Source organism: Nannobrachium achirus (assembly GCF_963921795.1).
Source record: "Nannobrachium achirus genome assembly, chromosome: 23".
In the NCBI taxonomy this organism is placed as follows: Eukaryota; Metazoa; Chordata; class Actinopteri; order Myctophiformes; family Myctophidae; genus Nannobrachium; species Nannobrachium achirus.
The window spans coordinates 22209323-22228866 of NC_137830.1; the positions used below are offsets into that span (position 1 = coordinate 22209323).

Below are 19544 nucleotides of genomic sequence, written 5' to 3' on the forward strand. Positions count from 1 at the left end.
ATAGATAGATACCTTTATTATCCCAAGGGGGAAATTTAGTTGTCCAGTAGTAGCACAGCAGTATACAGTTATTTACAAAGTTACAGAGACGTAAGAAAGATAGATAAGAGGGAAAAAACAAAACAAAGACAAGAGCAGTACAGTACCAATAAGGAGAAGGTGCATCAATAGAGGGGGGCGAATAATATATAAGTATATATACATAAAGTGTCTTGCAAAAGAGACCATAGCAGTCAATGCTAGTTAGTGCAAACAAATCTCACTGTCATTGTTAAACAAAGCAAAAATACTCAGAAACTACCAACACTAACAACCTAATAGTGCAGTGTCAAAAATCAGTGCGAAAAAACGAAGAAACTAGGAAGCGTGTCACCGCAAGGCGCACCTGAGCACTCTTCCTGGAAGGTCCTTAGAGTTCAAAGTCAATACAGCAATTGTTCCTTAGAGGTCAAAGTCAATACAGCAATGGTTCCGTAAGTCTAAGTTAGGAAGGGAGACCTTTTCAAGCGTCCGTTATGTGTCTCGTTGTACAGCTTAAGGGCAGCCGGTACAAAAGATTTTCCTAATCTCTCACATCTCCGTACTGGGTAGGTAAAGCGGTCGTTTCCTCTCTTACTCCAGTAACTGGTGATCTCTAGATGGAGGGGGTGGGAGGAGTTCTCCAAGATGGAGTCTAGCTTCTTCGCAGTGCGCACCCTGGTTACTTCCTCCACCCCCTGCAGAGAGGACCCAACGACAGAGCCAGCTTTCTTCACCAGTCTGTTTAGGTTAAACGTGTCACCTGCCCTGTTGTTGCCACCCCAGCATGTTATGCCAAAAAAGAGGACACTTGCCATGACAGACTGATAGAACATCTGTAGCATCCTATTGCACACCCCAAACGATCTCAGTCTTCTCAGGAGGAACAGCCTGCTTTTCCCCTTGCTGTGAATCGCCTGCGCATTGTCCGACCAGTCCAGTGAACTATTCAGGTGTACTCCGAGGAATTTGTAGTTATCCACGAGCTCAACCACCTCACCGTTAATGGTGCTTGGCACCGGGGGGACTCTCTTGGAGGTGCGGAAGTCCACCACCATCTCCTTAGTCTTGCTTGCGTTGAGCTTGAGATGGTTGTCCTCGCTCCACTGCACAAAGTCCCTAACCACACCATCGTGCTCAGCCGTGTTGTCACCCGAGATCTTGCTGATCACTACGGTATCATCTGAGAACTTCTGCAGATGACAGGTCTTGGAGTTGAAGCGGAAGTCCGATGTATAGAGAGTGAACAGGAAGGGTGAGAGCACAGTTCCTTGAGGGGCCCCTGTGTTGCTCACCAGCACATCGGACCGACAGCCCTGCAGTCTCACAGACTGTGGTCTTTCTGAAAGGTAGTCTGTGATCCATGCCACAAAGCCCTTGTCCACCCCCATCAGCGTAAGCTTCTCCGCAAGCAGAGCCGGTTGGATAGTGTTGAAAGCACTGGAGAAGTCAAAAAACATAATTCTGACTGTGCTGCCCAGATCTTCCAGATGGGTGAGAGACTTATGGAGCATGTAGGTGATGGCGTCATCAACCCCAATATCAGCCTGGTAGGCAAACTGAAGGGGGTCCAGGTGATCACTGACCGCCGGTCTCAGTAGGTTCAGAACCAGCCGTTCAAAGACCTTCATGACCTGTGATGTCAGGGCGACTGGTCTGTAATCATTGAGGACCGAGGGACGGGTCTTCTTAGGCACTGGGACAATGCAGGAGGACTTCCACAGCTGTGGTACCTTCCCCGTCCTCAGGGAGAGGTTGAAGAGATGCGTGAGGGGGACAGCAAGCTGCTCCGCGCAAGCCTTAAGCACCTTAGAGTTGATGTTATCAGGTCCCGCTGCTTTCCTGGTGTTGACTTTTCCGAGTTGGCGCCTCACTTGCTCGGTGGTGAGAAACAGGGTGGGTGGGGGGGGGGGGAGATGGTGCAGGGGAAGAAAGAGGGCGGCAACCGAGGTCACCGTTTGACCCAGCCACTGCTTGTTGAACATTAACAGGAGCACCGTCAAACCGATTGAAAAAACGGTTCATCTCGTTTGCCAGCTCCTCCGTGCCTGACACAGTAGAGTTGGCAGAGCCGTACCCCGTGATCTTCCTAAAACCACCCCACACTTGTCTCGTATTGTTCTCCCTCAGAGAGTTCTCCAGCTTAGCTTTGTAGCTCCCTTTTGCCTGAGCCTTGACTGTTTTAAGCTCCTCCACCACCACCCTCACGCCCTCCGAGTCACCTGCATGGAACAGATCCCTTTTTCTCTTAAGGAGGTGAATGATTTCTTTTGTCATCCACGGCTTGTTGTTAGAGAAGCAGCGAACCTTCTTAGTAGGAACACACACCTTCTCGCAGAAGCAGATATAGTCAGTGATAACCTGACAAAGGCTGTCTACATCATCCCCATGTTCACTGAAAAATGATTCCCAGTCTGTCATTTCAAAATCAAATCTGAGTCTCTCCTCCGTCTCCCCCGTCCAACACTGAACCTCCCTGATGAATGGAAGCACTCTCTTCACGACAGGAAGATACGAGGGCTCCAGTTTCACCATGGAGTGATCAGAGCCACACACAGGGGGGAGAGAGACGCAACTGTATGCGTTCCTAACATTAGCATACAGGAGGTCAAGAGTATTCTCACCTCTTGTTTTGCAAGTGACATACTGGGAGAAATCAGACAGGCCCTTAGCAACATTCACCTGGTTTAAGTCCCCATTCAGCAGAATAAGGGAGCACTCCTCCACTTGTTTCAATACACACACGCACGCACGCACACATGCACATACAACACGTACGTACGCACATACAGACACACACACACACACACACACACACACACACACACACACACACACACACACACACACACACACACACACACACACACACACACACACACATACACAGTCCATCGTTGGTGGTGCTGAAACATTCACCTTTATTGATTGATTTAGTACTAGATAAACATGGGTATTAAATGTCCTGGACAGGGAGGTTACAGCAGTGAAAATATGTGAGAGGGTTAATCTCTAATTTTCTGATGTAGGCCTATGTTGTGAGAATGAGTTCTTGTGCATGCATTTGAAACTCACTTTTTGCATTTGAAAATCACCCTGGGTAAGGAAGGAATTGGTCATAGTCTATTATACATAACCACCATACACATATTTTTCTGGCTATTTACTGCGTTAAATGTGCACACTCCTTCCTGTCTAACACAGGATATGAACAAGCATTTACACTAGAGATAGGCTGGCTTAGTGGCCTAGCAATACAGTTTCACTCTGACTGTGATAGCCAGTGGTGGAAAAAGTACTCACATTTTGTACTTAAAGGGGAATTTTTAAATATGTCATTAATATACCTTGGAGTTGTTGAGTGGAAATAAGAAGATTCCCCTTTAAGTTAGTATCAATGCTGCATTGTAGAAAAACTATGTTACTCTGGTACAAAATGTACTTAAACTACCAAAAGTAGAAAGTAGGCTACTAATTATGCAGAATGTCCCCATTTCAAGTTTTCAAATGTATACAAATCTTTTGATAATAGCAGATCTTTCACATAATGCGCCACATCGCTTGTAGATCTGCTATTTTCAAATGGCCGAAATGTATATAGGGCTGATCTACAAAGTAACTAGTGACTAAAGTTGTCTAATAAATGTTGTAGTGTAAAAAGTACAATATTTGCCTCTGAGATGTGGAGTAGAAGTAAAACAGAAAATTGGAAATACTGTACTACAGTACAGTATAAATGCCTCAAAATTGTACTGAAGCACTGTACTTCAGTAAATGTAGTTACTTCACACCACTGGTGATAGGCCTATACATAATTTGGTTTAGAATGATGATGAGTACTGGACAGAGGTGTTAAATAGTTTGTTTCCCTGCCACCCACACACAAACTGGTGTGATGCAAGCCTTATCTGAGCTCTCTTTACTTTTATTTTCTTCTTTTTTTCTTTTGGTTGACGCACTGAGTGAGTGTGAGATTATATCACTGCTCCCTCGATTAAACAAACCCTCAGATTGCTGTGATCACAGCTTCATGCTGGACGCTATAGGGCAAGCAAGGTCTTCTTCTGTTTGTGTATCTCTGGACTGGACGAGCATTTGGTTTAGGGGAACGGGTAAGGCAGTCTTTTTGTTGAATAAACTTTGTTTTTGCTTTGTTTAAAATGTAACGTTGCACTAGATTAGTGGTTCTCAAACCCCATCATTCTCAGAGTTACAGACCTGTAAGGGTCAACTTGGAACCCCCTCAAGGACCCCTGGTCTGGTGGTCCGGCTGGTTCCTTGACCCCACTTTGAGAACCATTGACTGCCCTATATCGGATCACAGGAATCTTATGAGCTCATGTGAAGTAGTGGCAAATGTCTTCTGATTGATTTAGTAAAGAATTATGGGCATGTCATTATCTCTCTCTCTCTCTCTCTCTCTCTCTCTCTCTCTCTCTCTCTCTCTCTCTCTCTCTCTCTCAGCTAAATAACCATTCAATTCAATTTGATTTGATTAAAGTGTCCAATCAAAACAAGTTTTCTCAAGACACTTTACATCTAGATCAGAGACATTGACATCGACCCACCCTGAGCAAGCAATTGCGACAGTGGCTACGGGAAGATGGTATTATTAAACGGCTTGGTTGAATGCTTGATTCTGATTGGTCAATCCATGAAATCAGCGGTGTGTTATTTCTTGATAACAGATTGCCCCGGTCTATAACAGACAGATGCCTAATAAAAGGCTCAGAGCACCTGCTGCACTGCGTGAATTTTGTGCCGCCGCCGCCCATATCCAACATGTCAGCCATGTAAACAAGCACACAGTGTCATTTACAACTAAACGTTGTAAATGGATTCAATTTGACCAACACTTCCTTGTTTTCCAAGGCGACGTGTTGCGCTGGGGGGACGCCCAGAACACTTTCACAACTGTAAGCAAGGAAATACTTTGTTTTGTTTTTAGTTTTTAGTCAAATTATGTATTTATTTATTAAGTAGCTGTGTAATAAAGCGGGAACACGTCTTGCGCAGTGGTCATTGTCAAGTGATAATTCGGTCATTACCAACAGGCTGATATGGCACCTCCGTCGGTGTAATATCAGGATATCAGGATTTTTATCACTCGATAATGACCGCTGAGCCAGACATTATCCCTTACTGTACATATAGTAGTAATCCACAGTTATGCCTGGTGCGCAATCACACTTTCTGTGTTGGCATATCTTTTTATGGACTTGTGCTTGTGAAACTTGGGTTGAATGGAGATGGAGACAAATCTTTTCTGATTTGACCAAATTGTGTATTTTTCTCTTTAAGATTTTCTTTATATTATGAAATATTGCTTAGCTACATCATTAGTTTGACAGCTGTGTGGGATATGCAAGCCTAGGTTACAGGTTTTAATCATCAATTCAGTAAACCCTAAGCATGAGGTTTTACTGCTTCCTTGAATAAACCAATAAATGTAATTCTTCCCCCATTTTGCGTCATTGTTATATGCACCAATGAAAACAGCCTGAAAACAGTAAAACATTGTGATACAGAGACTGTTGAAGCACAATCCTTGATATTTTATGCAGCTCCATAGGAAATGTTGTTTTCTTTTAAAAAAACTGACCCAATATACTTAATTGTTTTTAAAAATGCACCTAATCCCTTCTCTTTTTCTTAGATTACCTATGGCAACCAATGAATCCGACTATTATGACTACGACAACGAAGGAGACTTCGGTCTGTGTGAATATGGCCATCATGGATCCTACTTTCTACCAGTGCTCTATTCTCTCTTCTTTGTCCTGGGATTTCTAGGGAATGTGTTTGTCCTCTGGGTCAAACTATTTGGGGAGAGGATTCGTACCATGACTGATGTGGGCCTCCTCAACCTGGCCTTTGCTGACCTTCTCCTAGTGTGCTCCCTTCCCTTCAAAGCCTACCAAGCCCGGGACCAGTGGCTGTTTGGGGATGCTATGTGCAAAGTGGTCCTCGGTGTATACCATATTGCCTTTTACTGCGGGATCTTTTTCATCATCCTGATGAGTGTTGACTGGTACCTGGCTATAGTGCAGGTTTTTTCTGCACCAGAAGCACGAACACGCTCTGTTGGAATGATTGTAGCTGCTGTTATATGGTTTGCTGGATTTCTCTCCTCTTTTCCAGAACTGCTTTTTCTTCAGGTTCAGGAGTCCCAGGAGTCCCCAAATTCAAACAAAACGTTATTCTGTGCTCCCTTATACACCCATGAGACGCATTTTAGGACTATCTTCGGCCTTTTCAAAAAGAACATTCTAGGCTTACTGATTCCGATGGCCATCATGGGTTTTTGCTACACCAGGATCATTTGTGTGCTCCGATTGAACCAAACACCCATTAAACAAAATGCACTCCGCTTGGTTATCATTGTTGTAACTGCGTTTTTCTGCTGCTGGACGCCCTATAATGTTGCTTCCTTCTTCAAAGCATTGGAGTTACTTCATGTCTATACAGAATGTGAAAGCAGCAAGACAATCAGATTGACTTTACAAATCACAGAGGCCATTGCTTTATCTCACAGCTGTCTCAACCCTCTCCTGTATTTTTGTGTAGGGGGGAGGTTCAGGAGAAACCTCCTTAAGTTGATGAACAGTGCTCCATGTAAGCTGTGTCAGGTTATGACCACCCTTATCCCTCAGGACAGAGTCAAAGAGCCTGATAATCCACAACGTCCCCCCTGTGTGGATGAGAATTGTGTTGTTTTAATTGCATTAAAACATTTGAATGCATGAATGTAAATTAACGAAATGATTGAACTAATATACCGGTACTTTCATTTTCATTCTGACAACTGTTAATTAAACGTGTAGGTGTTTCAGGCGTGGTCAGCACCATCAGTACTTAAAGTATTGTAGTTTTGTTTTGTTACTCATAATAAAAAGCCACTTTCATTTTCTTTTCTCACCTGGATTGGATAATTTCATAATACCCATGAACATTGATCGTTAGTGCGGTTTGGTTTATTTACAATAGAAAGCACAGGGGGAGGTAAGGATATAGGCTTCGTTTTCTTTTACCAGTCCACTGGTGGTCCGTGAACGTATTGAATGTGGTCCATTGACCCAAAGAATCTTGCATTGACCATGCAAGATTTTTGTATGTATTTTCTTCCACGGAACACTAACAGTGCACAAACATATTGTGCACTGTGGAAGTGAATATAGCCTAGTGTGGAAGTGAAGTATAGTATAACTAGAAGCAGTGCTCTTCTGAGCAACACCAGGTCAGGCGTCCTGGTGGCGCTATAATAGGCCAATGTGAAAAGGGTGCATGTCTTCTTCGCCAATCTTAGGCCTTTCACTGCAATCGGACGCTGCATGCATAATTTAAGGCATTGTGTTCCAAAAATGTGTTTTGCAAAAGTCTACCTGCTGGTTGCGCTATAACAGGCCAATGTGAAAAGGTGCCTTAGAATTAAAATGTCTTTAAAGGTAGCAGCTCTGTTTATATGTGCAGTAGGTCTTGAGGTCACTCAATGCATTCCATCGAACATTTGGCTCCAGTTTGCCTCTCAGCTCTCAGTTCATCTATCCCTCGCATGGCCCAGTGGCATAGAACTGAACAGTGGTTCTCAAAGTGGGATCCGGGGACCCCCAGGGGTCCTTGAAGTAGTTCCAGGGGGTCAACAGTACAGGCTAAATTATCATAGGATGTACCAAATGGACGCTTGCAGATTCAATTGGAACCAAATGGACCCTTACAGATGTGTAACTCTGTTAGAGTGTACAATTGGAACCAAATGGACCCTTACAGGTATGTAACTCTGAGAGTGTACAGATAGAACCGAATGGACCCTTGGGCTACAGGCCTGTAACTCTGAGTTATTGACCATAATCACACAGCGGCCATCTTGCCATTAAGACAATGAATTGCCACCCTAGTTGCCACCCTATGTAGGTACAGTTTTCAATGCAAATTTCAAACATGGCTGCAGGTCAGTGGCCTAGGGCATATACCAAGTGGGCGTTTCAATGGGCGTGGGTCACTAGTGACTGAAGGAATTATGTTGTGAACTGCTAGAACTCCTCCACTTGTTTCAATGTTTGACACACACACACACACACACACACACACACACACACACACACACACACACACACACACACACACACGTGCGCCACACACAGCACCACTTTTGCTTTCACTTGGTCAGTTGGTCAAAAATGCTGCTGGGTCACTCAGAGCGCGCTGGCCTGACGCTGTCCATCGTCTGTGGTCCTGAACCATTCACCTTATTGATGCATGTTGTAGCCTACAAGATCAACATGGATATATACATTTCCTGTACAGGGAGGTTACAGCAGTGAAAATATGTGAGTGTACAGTACCACACACATAGTTTTTGCTGGCTGTTTACTGCGTTAAACACCCACTCCTTCCTATTTTAGAAACACAGGATGTGAACTTAAGCGTTTAGATAAGAGTTAAGGCCCTTTTCCACCGGCAGCGATAAGGCTGTTTTGCAGTTATGATTAGTGGCCTAGCAATACAGTTTCTAGTCACTCTGACTGATAGAGAGTGGTGGGAAAAGTACTCACAATTTGTACTTAAGAATCAATACTGCAATGTTGATATACAGTAGGCTACTCTATTACATGTAAAAGTCCAGAAATCTAAAATGACTTGAGTAAAAGTACAAAGGTATTGGTATGAAAATGTACTTAAATTACAAAAAGTAAATAGTACTCATTATGCAGAATGTCCCCATTTCAAGTTTTCAAATGTCTACAAATCTTTTGACAATAGCAGATCTACAAGCTCACAATGCGTCACATCGCGACAAATGCTTGTAGATCTGCTATTTTCAAATGGCCAAAAAGTATTAGCCTGGTTGCCAGCCTGCTCGCTCTGTTAAAACAAATCGTGGAACGGAGATTTATTTATTTTTCTTTCTTTTCTTTTAGCACTATGGGCAGAGGTATTACGGTAATTAGTTTGTTTTCGTGCCACCCACACACAAACCGGTGTGATGCGAGCCTTCTCTAAGCTCTCTCTATTTTTTTTTTAAAGCACTGAGTGAGTGTGAGGTTATATCACTGCTCCCTCAAATAAACAAACCCTCAGATTGCTTTGATCACAGCTTCATGCTGGACGCTACTAATTGAAAGGGAAAGGTCTTCTTTTTTTGTGTATCTCTGAACTGAACGAGCATTTTGTTGAGGGGAACAGGTAAGGCTATCTTTTTGTTGAATAAACATAAACATTAGTTTGCTTTGTTTGAAATGTACTGTTGCACTTGATTAGTGCTTCTCAAGCCTTTTAATTTCAAGGACCCCATCATTCTAGTCTAGAGTAAGGGTCCATTTGGAACCCCCTCAAGGACCCCTAGTCTGGTGGTCCCCTGACTCCACTTTGAGAACCACTGACTGCCCTAGATCGGATCACAGGAATCTTATGAGCTCATGTGAAGTAGTGGGCTAGTGGCAAATGTCTTCTGACTGATTTAGTAAAGAATTCTTCAATAACCATCTAAATAACCATTCAATTCGATTCAATTTGATTTAAGTGTCAAATCAAAACATGTTGTCTCAAGAAAGACACTTTAACGAAAAACTCCCTCTTAACTGGAAGAAACATGGAATAGATAGCAGCAATCCTCAATGAGAAGCCTGGTCCACAATCACACCAATCTGTATTGGCCTTTCTTTTTATGGCCTTGTGCATGTGAAACTTAGGTTGAATTGAGATGGAGCCAGTCTTTTCTGATTTGACCAAATTGTGTCCTTTTGTCTTTAATATTTTCTTTATATTATGAATATTGCTTAGCTGCAACTTTAGTTTGACAGCTGGGTGTGAGCCATACCTGCCAACCCTCCTGTTTTTTAATGGCTTAAATTGTACCATGCTAGTAAAGCAGGCCTGATAAAAGTATCAAAAAAATCCTTGGGGAGCGGATAAAGGGTGTGCATCTTGTAGAAATGACTGACAGGCAATCTGAAAAAAGATTTAGCTATCAAAGTCACGTGACCCTTAGGTTGCAGAAATTCATGAAACATATATTTTGAAGGAAATCGATCAAAATAAAAGGTGTTCATCTTGTAGAGATCACTGTGAGCTGGCCTGAGGTTGAAACGCTGAGCATGGTTTTACTGCTTCCTTGAATAAACCATAACCCACGTAATTCTTCCTCATTTGCGTAATTTGTTTCCCACCTCCATAGTATAGGCTGTGTTGTTTTCTTTCAAAAACTGACACAATATAATTATTACAAAAAATGCACCTACTCCCTTCTCTTTTCCTGCAATTACTTTTAGATCACCCATGGCAACCATTCCAACGAATGAATTTTCTTCAGGCGATAACTACACCACCAGCCATGGACTGTGTGAATATGAAAATTATGGATCCTACTTTCTACCAGTGGTCTATTATCTCTTCTTTGTCCTGGGATTTCTAGGGAATATGTATGTCCTCTGGGTCAAATTATTCGGAGACACTTCTCCTAGTGTGCTCCCTTCCCTTCCTAGCCCACCAAGCCTGGGACCAGTGGCTGTTTGGGAATGCTGTGTGCAAGGTGGTCAAAGGTGTTTACCATATTAGCTTTTACTGTGGGATCTTTTTCATCATCCTGATGAGTGTTGACTGGTACCTGGCTATAGTGCGTTTTTTTTCTGCACCAGAAACACGAACACGCTCTGTTGGAATGACTGTAGCTGCTGTTATATGGATTGCTGGCCAGAAGTACTTTTTCTTAAGGTTCAGAAGAAATGGGAGCGAATGGGTTTTGGGGCGACAGTTACGGTTACCTTTAAAACCCTTTAACTTAAAATGATAAGCCCTGGCCTAGAATGTCTATCCTTAGCCTTGCTGGAACATGTTAGGTCTAGTAATGGGGAGTGTTTTTGAGTGTGAGTAACATCCTCCTTGTCTGTATGTCTGTAGCTGTCCTCACCAGCGTGGAATTACATTGTGAACAGCTGCCTGAGCTCAAACTCCTTCGAATAATGCATCAACTTAACGGAACACAACTCAACTCAATTGAATTCTAGATAATAAACTGTTTGTGCACTAGTGATTTGATTAAATTACTTGATTCTCGGATCCGTTAGACTTGGTAGGAATATAAGTTAAGCTCAAACCAATCCAGAACCAGGCTTTGATTCCTATGCCTATAAAGGACATCACCTCAAGCTATTTTATCAACAGCAGTGTCAGGTGAGACTTTTTATTATTGTTTCTTATACACACACACAGACACACACACACCTGGATAGGGAGGTTACAACATTGAAAGTGAGTTGAGACTCTGGCATTACCCTGCAGAAGAGAAGCAGGATGTGAACAGCAATTCCCAGTTGGATTCAAGGACAGTCAATTTGTCGCCAGCCTGCCTGTGATACCTTATTTGGTTTGGAATGACATTTGAAAAAAAGGAAATGATGCATAACGGAATTCCTTTCTGGAGTTTTTATGGAGGTTAATGCTTCCTCAAATAAAGGTGCCTCAGAAAAACACCCCTAATGTAATGGAATAATTCTTCCTCCGTTTGTGTATCTGGATGAGCACTATGGTTGATGGGAACTCTGATTTTGCTGTATTTAACGGGTAAGGCCGAATTCTTTTTAAATATAAATAAAAATCAGTTTTGTTTCAAATTTACCGTTGCAAAGTATTAGTGGTTCTCAAACCTTTTAATTTGCGGATCTAATCAATCATATCAGCGCTTGTGTGTGAAGTGGCAAATGTCTTCTGATGGATTTAGTAAAGAAGGCTGGGCCTGTCAGTCTCTCTCTCTTTCTGCTAAATAACCATCTGTGTATTTGTTTGTGGAAAAAAAAAATCTCATTAAAGGAGTAGTTCACCCCCAAAATGATCATTTTTCTATTGATTACTCATGCCATAGAGACTTGAGTTCAATTGTCGCATTCCTAAGACAAAGAAAATTGATTATAGTAAATTTACCCCCATTGATTCCGGATTGGGACCCAACTGCATGGCCCTGGATGGAGAAACCATCAGGGTACTTTGATTATAGGGTTACTATAATCAAATGATTGTCTTAGGCGTGAGTAACCAATAGAAAAAAATGTCATTTTGGGGGTGAACTACTTCTTTAAGATTTTCTTTATAATATAAAAGGGCACAATTTCATAATATTATGAAATATAGTTTAACTTTTGTTAATTTGACAGTGATACAAGCCTATTTTAGAGGTTTTATTTGTTTATTATTTATTTTGTTTCTTTTATTTATTGAGGTTTTACTGCTTCCTCGAATAATCGCCTGCAAACACTTAACTCCTTTACTTTTTATGAGTTTAAACAGGGCACTTTTTACAGATGGGTAAGGGCAGGGGTTCAAGCCCCCTTTGATGTCTACGTACGTGCCTGCATGGTGGTCCTGCACTCTTAGCTGGGAATGGTGTTACAGGGTGTGGTTTTATTTATTTTGGTGGTTGAAGCTTATTCTCCCTCCGTTTGTGTATCTCTGGACGAGCTTTTTATCGAGTAAGTCCGTCATTGTCCGTCCGTTGAATGAACCATTGTGGTTATGTCTTCTGATGAATTTAGCTGAGAATTATGTTCTAAATACCATCAGTGTATTTGTTTGTGGCATTATGTGAGACTTAGGTTAGAATGGAGGCTTTTTTCTCTATAAGATTTTCTCTATGTTATGATACAGCCAGGCCATTACAAAATCACAGGGGTGTTCAAGAAAGAGGAACTTGGCCGCAGTGATGCAGATCTAGTGCTGGACATGATGAAAACATATAATTATATGAATAATCTAAGTTAATCGACAGTATTGATCATGCTGAAGTATGAAATTGACTAAATGATATGTGTACAATATCTTTGATGAAATAAGATATGTATTATTTGGTTGTTGTTCAGTTAAAGGATAGAGATTAATTGGATGAAGGGTGACGGGTCATTTGAAATGACAAACAACAAATGCAGAAGTAACTTGGTCACTCGGCAGAACGCAGTGATGAATACATTAATCCAGCCAATAAAGCAATAGTCTGGCAAAGGTGTATATACTGTATATCGTCCCCTTCAGAAGGGACATACCCCAGCGAGAGGTCACAAGCCAAAAGGCTTCTTGCACTAATCTGACAGAGAGAGAGAGAGAGAGCCCCCGGAATTAACAAATGTGATTCCGTAAAAGAAAGTATGGAATGGAAATTATCAACCGTTTGGTGCATCTCTAACCTTTGAAAGGGTGATAAGAATTGACTCTGCTTGAATGATTTGGACAAAATTGAGAACATTGATATGTACTTTTAATTGTTTTAGAGGATAAATTTACCTGCAAAATAAATTATTCTAGAATCTTAGGGAGGGGTCGTTTTTTATTGGGGGGTGTTACTGGAGAAAATGTATAAGCCCTTTTTTAAAATGCCATGACCCTCCCTCTCAACTGGGGGAAAAATCAATGACCCTCCCCAAGCATTAAAATTAAAAAGATTGACCCTCCCCTACAAAATGACATTTACCACAGTAAATGTATGCCTAAAACCTAAACTTAGTTATTCCTAACCAGTGGTGAGAACAGAACAGAGAAGCAAGTTCTGGGTGGGCACTGTGAATGTCATTTTCTTTCTTTTTTTACTGTAAATTATTTCGATTTTTTTAGGGTTAAAAATGGGTGCGAGCGGCAGCAGCAATGAACAAGTTATTTGACATCTAGGTTACAGATAAAACAGCTGCCATTCATTTCATTCATTCATTTTGCCATTCATTTTGTGCTGTTGATTGCCTGTGGTCAAATCTGGGTCAAATGCACATTTTCAACGAGCGATCGTTAACCTAATGTTAATTATTTTTTAGCACCATTTCACTTTTTACTTTAGGGAGGGGGGATACAGTTCTGACAACCATTGTTGCTGCCTTACACAGCTCTCCATTGTTTTAGGAAAATGCATAGTAGTATAAACACAGCCACTTCATTTCATTCACTAACTGCAGTGACTGTGGGGCATTTCTAGGGATGGCACCCAGGGTTTGTCATTAAATTAAGCAGAAGGCTGTTGACAATGGTTGCATAAGTGCCTGTACCTCTGGAGCCATTGTTTGCTTTTGAAAAATTGCATGACCCTCCCTTGAATTCAAAGTGAAATCAGCAGACCCTCCCTAGGACTGAAATTAAAATAGCATGGCCCTCCCCTATTTTCCTCCAGGGGGTGCTGTTGATAAAAACGATTGCTCCCTTACAAACCATTAAGATCTGCATCACTCTTAAATTGCCTAACTTTTTGGGGTGTTGAATCAAAGGCAAAGCTTTAGTTAACACTTTGCTAGCCGGGCCGTACTTGCCCATACTTGTCCGGTCGGCTCAATTAGCCGGCCAGACTTTTCTGTACTAGGTCATTAAAAATGAAATTAATGATAATTATATCTTTAAGGATCCATGTAAAGGGTTAACGATAACAGGATCATGTGACCAGAAGTGCAACTCCAGCCTGCAGTCTGCATAGGCCGCCATTCCGTGTCCTCTCTATACAGGAGGGGCCGTTAGCGTAGCGTTTCTCTGAGTCTTTTTCGATCAGACAAAAGTTGAAATCAAGGCTTCACAATGAGTGGATTACATTTGTTTAGATCGCTGTGCGTGGATCGAGGACGTAATGTACTTTCGGGCGCCGTTTTTTATCGCTTTTTCCCCCGTTTTGCCGCACGCAAATGAATGGAGGAGATCTCCCTGCAGCTTCTTGAAAGTAAGTCCGGCGCCCTCTAATAGTACTATATACACGCAGGGACGGATTAACCCCCGCGAGGGCCCCTGGCCTATAATTTTTTAGGGGCCCCCCCACCCTCCACCTTAACCCCCCTCCCTCCCGATGCGCACTTCCCAGCTCGGATTTTAAGCCATGATGATCATCTGTGGGCCAAAAAAATACCTGTAGACAACAGAGGAGGGTCCCGAACATTTGATTTTTAATTAACTTGTACATTTAATTTGAGTAAATTGTCAATGACCATGCGGTCCAGTTCCCCCAAGGGCCCCTGAGAGCCAAGGGCCCCTGGCAACGGCCCCACCGGCCCAATGGTTAATACAGCCCTGTATACACGTACCGATCGCTCGTACCGAGCGCTCCAGTACGTGTTGTTATCATTTGGGGCATTATTTTTTTAAACATGTTTATAAATAAATAGAAGATTGATCGGCAGTTGTGTTCTGGGGTGTCTGGGGCGGCTAGGAAATATAAAAAAAAAAACTTGAATCTATAATTTTTCTAGATGCAAAATAACTACTACACCACACTAACAGTCAAATCCAGCAGCGAGCTACAGTTACTCTCAGGTGACCACCACAGCATTGGGTCATAGGCAGAGGTTTCCCATATTGACATTTGGAGGGACTGAGAGATGGACGTAGCTCGATTTCAGAGCGAATCGTATAAATTCTTCTAAAACCTAATAAAATGGATAGTTTAACACGATCTGTATGGGATCATGTAGGATTAATAAGAACACAATATACTGAAGCCTTTCATCATAAAATGCACCTTAAACCTACTCTTTTCCTTTAGAAAACCTACCATGGCTACCAGTGAAACCTCTACTGACTATCCTGACTACACTGAATACGGAGACCGCAGCCCATATGAAGATTATGCACATTATAAAACCTTCTCTTTTCCAATTACTCTCTTAGATCGTCTACCATGACAACCAATGAATCCTCTCCCGACTATGACTACACCAACGATGAAAAAGGCTTCTTCAGTCCATGTCAATATAAAGATTATGGATCCTACTTTCTACCAGTGCTCTATTCTCTCTTCTTTGTCCTGGGATTTCTAGGGAATGTGTTTGTCCTCTGGGTCAAAATATTTGGGGAGAGGATCCGTACCATGACTGATGTGGGCCTCCTCAACCTGGCCTTTGCTGACCTTCTCCTAGTGTGCTCCCTTCCCTTCCTAGCTCACCAAGCCCGGGACCAGTGGCCGTTTGGGGATGCTATGTGCAAGATGGTCCTCGGAGCTTACCTTATTGGATTTTACTGCGGGATCTTTTTCATCATCCTGATGAGTGTTGACTGGTACCTGGCTATAGTGCATGTTTTTTCTGCACCAGAAACAAGAAAGGGCTCTGTTGGAATGACTGTAGCTGCTGTTATATGGTTTGCTGGATTGTTATCCTCTTTTCCAGAACTGCTTTTTCATCAGGTTCAGGAGTCCCCGAATTCAAACAAAACCTTATTCTGTGCTCCCTTATACTATACCTTGAGAAATGGTACCGCACCAAACGAAAGGCACTTCTGGTCTATTTTTGGCCTTTTCAAAATGAACATTCTAGGATTACTGATTCCGACAGCTATCATGGGTTTTTGCTACACCAGGATCATTTGTGTGCTCCGATTGAACCAAACACCCATTAAACAAAATGCACGCCGCTTGGTTATCATTGTTGTAACTGCTTTTTTCTGCTGCTGGACTCCCTATAATGTTGCTTCCTTCTTCAAAGCATTGGAGTTACTTGGTGACTATACAAAATGTGAAAGCAGCAAGGCAATCAGGTTGACTTTACAAATCACAGAGGTCATTGCTTACTCTCACAGCTGTCTCAACCCTCTCCTGTATTTTTGTGTAGGGGGGAGGTTCAGGAGAAACCTCCGTAAGTTGATGAACAGTGCTCCATGTAAGCTGTGTCAGGTTATGACCATCCTTATCCCTCAGGACAGAGTCAAAGAGCCTGATAATCCACAACAAACCCCCTGTGTGGATGAAAATTGTGTGGTTTTAATTGCAATGAAACCAATATAATTAATGAATTCTATAAATTAATTAACCAATGTACTTTTAATTCTGACCACTGTGCTTTTAACAGTTTGACATGTCTAAAGATAAGGTTTTCTATCTGAAATATTTATTTAATAACATATCTGTTTCAAGCGTGGCCAGTTGTCTTTATGTATTTTCCATCATTATACCTATTGTATTTTTCTTTATTTTTATTTTTTCATTTTCTCTTATCTGGAACAGATAATTCCGTAATACCCATGAACACTTCCCATCAGTACGGTTTTGTTTTGAGACATTTAATTTTCCAACCCCCCCATTAAGCAGCAATTATTGTAATCATTTAAGCTATGTGATTTATTTATTTTTATTTTATTTTATGGGGGGGGGGGGGGGGGGGTCCCCAATCCCCATCCGGAAATCAATGGGGGTATATTTACTATAATCAAATTATTGTGTTAGTAATGCGACAAATATAAAAAATATATATTATTTCTCCATGGGGTGAATCAATAGAATAAAAGTCATTTTGGGGATGAACTACTCCTTTAATAGGTGGCAACAATCCAGAGAGAACTCATACAGGATATATAGGATAAACAGGTGAAATTGGAACTGGAACTCAAGTTCTTTGTCCTGATGAAATGTTTAACCTGAAATCATCTGTTGACTAAAGAGATGTAGAGACAGGGAGACACCTGTTACTGAACAAAAACGAATAGCAATGATTACTATCAGAATGTAGGAAGAAAAAAAAAGTCTTTCACTGATATTCTTCACAATAACCATTCCACATAAATGTGTGTGTGTTTTTTTTTACAATACTATTAAACATTGTATTTGTGTCTAGGGCCAATTAATTACTTGTATGTATTAGACACATACAGTATTTATTCATGTATTTGACATTTAATAAATACCAGTACTGCAGACATGTTGTTGCTTTCTGAAATACCCTACTAGGGCCTACACTACAGCATTCCTTTTTCAGTGGAACAAGATGAGCCGAGTGCTTCAGAGGTTTAGCAGCAGTGTGATACCACCCAGTGGCGCTGAAGGGCCTAGGAAAGTTAGACTGAGGTAGGGGGGCCCAAGGTGCCAGGGCCCTCGAAAAGTCTGGAGTAAAACATTTTTTCCCCCCCAATTATAATAATAACTATTATCATTATCATTTGTGTCTAAACTAAAAATTTCCACCGCCGAAATAAAACCAATGAGCGACTGTTGTATTGGGTCTCTATATTGTGCACACCCCTACAGCCCAAAATGGTTTCTCCTGCTTCCACGTTTTGAGTACTGTTTTTGGCCACTAGATGGTAGTCTTCCCTAAGGTATGAGTGACCAGTTTCTCCCTTGTTCTCCTGGGTGTCATATGCTTCAGTAGACAGCAAAAAGTACATTCCTATGTCAATTGATTGATTGATTGAAGACGTTATTAGAAGTTTGTATAGAAAAAGGTAGAGTTTCATGACGGTATAGTTCAACTAAAAGGAGATCCTAGGAAAGTCCTACATTGCTGCTATTGCTGTTATTTACACAGGAAACCATTGAAGTATCTCATATAACATTGAATGACAGGATGGATAGAACACATGTGATGATTAGGCCAGTCAATCTAAGCTAAAAAAGGGCCTGACCCAAAATAAATTGCAATAGTAATGGTTCAAGGTTTTTTATGATCCTTAGGGTCATCCAAATAACATATTAAAAGTTGTGAATTATATATTTAGTGGATCAAGGTAAATTCAGGGGGTTCAAGTTTGGGTCCATTCACTTACTATACAGGAAAAAAAGACCCCCAAAAAATCTTTTTTAAGTACCATGCGCGGGGTCTAACTAGGGGTTTTTCATGATTCTGAATACATTGCAAGCATTTGTTTTGCACAAAAAAACATTCCTTGGGCTAAAAATGGACCCATAGAACTATGGTATAGTGATGAGTCATCACTTTTCTGGGGTCAGCTCCGTTTTGTGGTGTCCGTTTTTAAGCCGACAAATGTTTTTTTGTGCAAAATGAATAATTGCAATGGATTCAGGACCATGAAAAACCCCTAGTTAGACCCCTCACATGCTACTTAAAGAAGATTTTTGGGGGGTCTTTTTTTTCCTGTATATTAAGTGAATGGACCCAAACATGAACCCTTTAAATTTACCTTGATCCACCAAATATATAATTCACAACTTTTAATATGTTATTTGGATGACCCTAAGGATCATAAAAAACCTTGAACCATTACTATTGCAATTCATTTTGGGTCAAACCTTAGATTGACTAGCCTAATACCCCCCTCTGTGTGAGTGTGAATTTGTCTGTCTCCCCTATTATGCAGGAATATATGTGCTGAGGCAATCAGGGCTACCGTATCATTGTGAGACCTGTCATTCAAACAGTAACAAAGTGTTCCCGGTTGGCCGGCAACACTTTGGCCGGCCCCTCTCTGGCCGGGCCCCCCGGGGGCCCATACAGATTTCTGTCCTAGGGGCCCAGAATTTGGTGCTACGCCCCTGAGGTGCTTGAAGTTAATATAGTGTTAAATTGACGAGGGGTCCCACCAAGGGAAATTCTCACTAAAACTCCCAATTTGGGTTATTTTTTACCCAAATCATGAGTAATTGAGGGACTAACTGGTACTTGGGTTATTTTGATCCACAAAAAGTCTGCTCTTTTTCCCCTCTTCACCAAACCTCTTTATAGCCGATCTACAAGCTCACAACAGTGAGACTTTTCATTAATGTCTCACACACACGCTGTCCATTGTCAGTGGTGCTGAATGCATGTAGATCAACGTGGATATTTTAATTTGTTGTAAGGGAGCTTACAACAGTG

The 19544-nt window shown here is 41.6% G+C and overlaps 2 protein-coding genes across 2 annotated transcripts; both read left to right on the top strand.

The window, feature by feature from the left end:
• Window positions 1-5861: 5861 nt before the first annotated feature.
• Window positions 5862-10977, top strand: LOC308308795 (C-C chemokine receptor type 8-like; the record flags this gene model as incomplete). The annotated part of the gene is made up of 2 exons (XM_080754248.1): window positions 5862-6647; window positions 10915-10977. The coding sequence occupies 2 exons, from the start codon at window positions 5862-5864 to the stop codon at window positions 10975-10977; spliced, it is 849 nt and encodes a 282-aa protein (XP_080610374.1).
• A 4852-nt stretch (window positions 10978-15829) lies between these two features.
• On the top strand, window positions 15830-19062 carry LOC308308796 (C-C chemokine receptor type 5-like; the record flags this gene model as incomplete). Its single annotated transcript, XM_080754249.1, has 2 exons — window positions 15830-16630; window positions 19048-19062. 2 exons carry the CDS (start codon window positions 15830-15832, stop codon window positions 19060-19062), a joined length of 816 nt encoding a protein of 271 aa, XP_080610375.1.
• Between the last annotated feature and the right edge of the window lie 482 nt (window positions 19063-19544).